At 43.2% G+C, this 4439-nt stretch overlaps 1 protein-coding gene across 1 annotated transcript; it reads right to left on the reverse strand.

Annotated features, from left to right (window-relative positions):
- Nucleotides 1–230: 230 nt before the first annotated feature.
- On the reverse strand, nt 231–1229 carry LOC132583573 (olfactory receptor 10A7-like). Its single transcript, XM_060255195.1, has one exon. The coding sequence runs from the start codon at nt 1227–1229 to the stop codon at nt 231–233; it is 999 nt and encodes a 332-aa protein (XP_060111178.1).
- Nucleotides 1230–4439: the final 3210 nt, after the last annotated feature.

A 4439-nucleotide genomic window follows, 5' to 3' on the forward strand; every position in this document is an offset into this window, starting at 1 on the left:
ACATTATAAGGAAGCAGGGAAAAACTCCACTTCCCAACAGCAGTCATGCCAGGGGAACAAGCGATGTGAATTGTCATCTATATACAAAAGTGTATTCATTTTATTTTTAAGAGCCCTGAATGTCCATAATAAAATGCAACCACCTTGAGGGGACAAAATGTGTCAAATTTAGAGTTGGATTTTTTTTAATAGTGGGAAAAACAAAACAAGTAAAACTAGACTCTCATTCTCTAAAGCAAAATTGATTTTGTTTTGATGTTTAAAAAAGAAGGTTTCTGAAATGCCATGTGGTTAACAAACTTTTTGAAACCCTTCTGCATGGCTTTTTTCACTTCCTTGTTTCTTAGACTATATATAAGGGGATTAACCATAGGAGTCAAGACTGTGTAGAAGAGAGAAAAGACTTTCTTCACATATCTTAGGTTCCTTGAACGTGGAAGCATATAGACAAGCATTAGAGTTCCATAAAAAAGGGCAACCACAGTGAGGTGAGAGGAGCAGGTGGAAAAGGTCTTTTGCCTGCCAATGGTGGATGGGATTCTGAGGATTGTCACAATGATCAACGTGTAAGATGTCAGTGTGAGTAGAAAAGGAGGCAAGGTGAATGCACAGGCAAATATGAATGCAGTCATTTCTACAATGCTAGTGTCACTGCAGGAGATTTCCTTTATGACGGGGGATAAATCACAGAGGTAATGATCAATTTCATTGGGGCCACAGAAAGATAACGAAGTCACTGAAAAGGTTGTGCTTGTGCTAACTAAAATCCCGCTGATCCAAGAAATGGCTGCTAAATGCAGGCACAACCTGCCGTTCATGAGTGTGGTGTAGTGCAGTGGTTTGCATACAGCTAAGTACCTGTCATAAGACATCACAGATAGGAGATAGCATTCAGCACCTCCCAAGCAGGCAAATAGATAAAACTGGATGAAACAGGCTTTGACAGATATACCCCTTTCTCCTGTCAGAAGACTCGTCAACATTCTGGGCAAGATGGTGGAGCTGTAGCAGAATTCCAAGAAGGACAAGTTTCCCAGGAAGAAATACATGGGAGTTTGAAGGTGTTGGTCAGCCAGAACTAATGAAACAATAAGGAGGTTCCCAGACATGGTCACCAAGTATATCACAAAGAAGAACAGGAAAAGAAGCACCTGCAGTTGGGGGAGGTCTCCAAATCCCAAGAGGATGAATTCGGAAACAGTTTGGTTTTGCCAGTCTTTGTTTGCCATGGGCTGCATCTCAAGAAAATAAAATAGGACATATTTGATAAATTATTTGGGAGTACATTTTGTCTATCTCAAATTCACCTTTGTGAGTTCCTGAGGATTGTGCTGAGGGTACAGCTCTTGGATGGCTCAGAACCAAATTGTTGTCTTTACTGAGTTGGAGTCAATGACTCCCTTTTGCTGGGCTATACCCAGCAACTCCCTTTCATCTTGACCTGGTTTACAATCCCGAAAGAATGAGGTACTGTATCATTGAGATGGTTGAATGGAGTCCAGCACTCATATTGCTGGTGATAGATTCCAGCTATGAAAGTTCCTTCACATGCAGAAATAGAAAACTAGCCAGCTGAAAGAAGGTGCATCATGATAATGGAATGTACAATTCTTTGTATAAGTTGCCCTTCATGGGTTATTACTTTTTAACTAAATAAATGTGTGACCAAGGAATCTTGAGCAGGCTTTCAACACAATTATCGGCGTGGTGTCGGCGTGAATGGCGACAGACGCGTGAGGCTTTAGCTCCCGACCCGATCTCCTCACCCTCCCTCATCGACGCAGGTTTTTATATCCTATTTCTTATCAGACTATGGGAAAATCGTCCCATAAAAAGAATAACTCATCTTTAGCTAGCGCTCGGCTTCTTAAATCCTTTCTGGACTCCAGCTCACAATCTGATCGCTCCCTGTCAAGGCCGCACGAAACGTCAAATATGGCAGATGGCGCTGCTAGTCTGCTTCCCTCAGCAGATCTCCTCACAGTGAAAGAATTCCATAATACCCTGAGCTCATTTCAGTCAGAAATGCTAGACAACATGGTGGCTATACTCAAGCCAATTACAGATCAGATCAGCTCCTTACAAATCACTTTACAAGAAGCCACAGCCACAGCTAACTCAGCGTTAGAAACAGGCCTTACTAATCAAGAGGAAATCCGACATCTTCAGAGGCAAGAACGCTGGGCCGCAGACAAAATTCTGGCACTAGATAACAAAGGGCGGGAACGACATGTTAAGCTGAGAGGCTTTGAAGAACACGAGGAAGGAACCTCAGACCTGGCCAGCTTCCTAGCATCGTGGTTTTCTACAGCCCTTCAGCTGGAGGACGGCATCGCTCCATACATTGTTCATGCTTATCGACTGGGTTCAACCTTCTCCTCCTGCTCCCACAGGTCCCGAGATGTCATCATTGAACTGGCTGACATACGAGTTAAGAAAAAGATCTTAGACACTGCCAGAAACCTTAATGGTCTTCCCTATAAGGATAAGAAAATACTTGCTTTCCCAGATCTATCAGCAGAAACCCTGCAGAATAGGCATTTCCTCAAACCTATTGCTCAAAAGCTGGCTGCAGCAAGCATCCGCTATAGATGGTCGCCCTCAGGCAGACTTGTCGTACATCACCAAGGGAAAAGCTGGACTATTGAAGACCCTGAAGCTGGTTTGTATCTACTTCAGTCGCTCAACATAGATGTTCCAATGGAGCTGGATCGTAAGGCACAAAAGCGAAAATGGACCTTCGTGTCACCGCCTACGGATCATAAAATCTCAGCCCGTTCGCATGAACCAGCCCAGGCTCCGGACTCTATACAGTCACTGCAATCAGTAAACTCATCATAAACCTGCGTTATTATCTTATGTTATCTTACTTTAAAGCTTTGTCTTATATGTTAATTAACATCTGAGGGAGGGTGGGGGGGTGAGGGTAGAGTGGGGCTTGGCTCTCCAGCTCTCAAGAATGAGGGGAATGTGTAGTGGAAGGGTACAAGGTCCCCGGTCTCGGGTGGTTTCCTGGGACCCGAGGGGTTTTCCCCATGTGCTGGTTACTGGTTCTGTTATTTAATGTATCCGATGGGAGTTCTGTCCCCCTGCAGACATCTTTCCAATCTATCTTTGACCATCATTTATATACAGAGGGGACAGAGAAAGGGGAAGGGGGGAGGGGGGTGGGGATGCGGTACACTTATTGCTGTTACTTGTATTATAGTGTTAGATATGCTGGTTACCACTTATGTTGCTACTCTAGTACGCCATCTGCTGTTCAACTAGGGATACCACATGATTGTCTATTAGTTCTGTACAGGTTTCTTTGCCTTTTTTCTAGTTCTTGTTTGTTTGACTTGACACTGATGCAGTTCATTTGTCCTAGGAACAAAATGTATATGCCTTCATGTTTTATGGGCTTGCTTTTTGGATCAGTGGCCCTTTTTCGCCTGTGCTCGTCATTTTTCTTTCTCAAAGGCCCACCAAGTTGGCTTAAACTAATATTACTATTTAGCCCTGCTATAGCAATTAGTACCTTTCCAATATCCCATTATATTCCCGCAGTAATCATAGATTGGGACATTGTCCTACATTCACTCACATACAAACCATCCTTTTTCATAGTCATGAGGTCTCATACTGCATTTCCCTGCTATGGATCTTACATTGTAATTGTCTATCGTCTCCGTCCTTTGTCCCTGATGGGAGACCTAATTTACAATCCATATATTTTGACCTAAATGGCCCCAGACCTAAAAATCTTTTCGCTGAACTGTCGAGGGCTTAATAGCAAAATCAAATCTAGACGCATCCTCACAGGGTTGAAGAAACGTGCTCTAGACATTATCTTTCTACAAGAGACACATTTACGAAATGACATTAATCCCCTATTCCGCTCTGCCCATTTTCCTGTGTCTTTCACAGCCTCTGGTTCCTCTCATGCCAGGGGGGTTGCCATTTTACTCTCACGTTCAGTTCAATTTTCTTGCTTGGCCTCTGAGATAGATGAACGTGGTAGATTTCTTTTTGTTAAGGGTAGACTCAATGACGAAATCACAACCCTAGCTGCCATTTATGCACCTAATTCGGGACAACTAGAATTTATCCAGGAGATTATGAACAAATTAAAAGCTTTTCAGGAAGGCCCTTTAATTATCGGAGCTGACTTTAATTTCCTTATGGACACTCGGCTAGACAGAAAATCGGAACATTCACCTCTCCACTCCCCACCCAGACGAGGCTTTCCCCCCTCAGGCTTGCATAAAATAATGTCAGAAATGGGGCTTACAGACTCCTGGAGGTTTCTCCATCAAAATGAGCGGGACTTTACCTACTTTTCTTCGCAGCATCAAACTCACACGTGCATTGATTATATCTTTATTTCTGATTCTCTTTGTAATGCTCTTGTAGATGCCTCAATTGAACCAAAACTCTGGTCTGATCACGCGCCAGTT

This window comes from Heteronotia binoei, chromosome 15 (assembly GCF_032191835.1).
Source record: "Heteronotia binoei isolate CCM8104 ecotype False Entrance Well chromosome 15, APGP_CSIRO_Hbin_v1, whole genome shotgun sequence".
Classification (NCBI taxonomy): Eukaryota; Metazoa; Chordata; class Lepidosauria; order Squamata; family Gekkonidae; genus Heteronotia; species Heteronotia binoei.

Bases quoted from the DNA above. Each gene is read 5' to 3' on its own strand.
- LOC132583573 (XM_060255195.1), bottom strand. From the start codon at position 1,229: ATGGCAAACAAAGACTGGCAAAACCAAACTGTTTCCGAATTCATCCTC.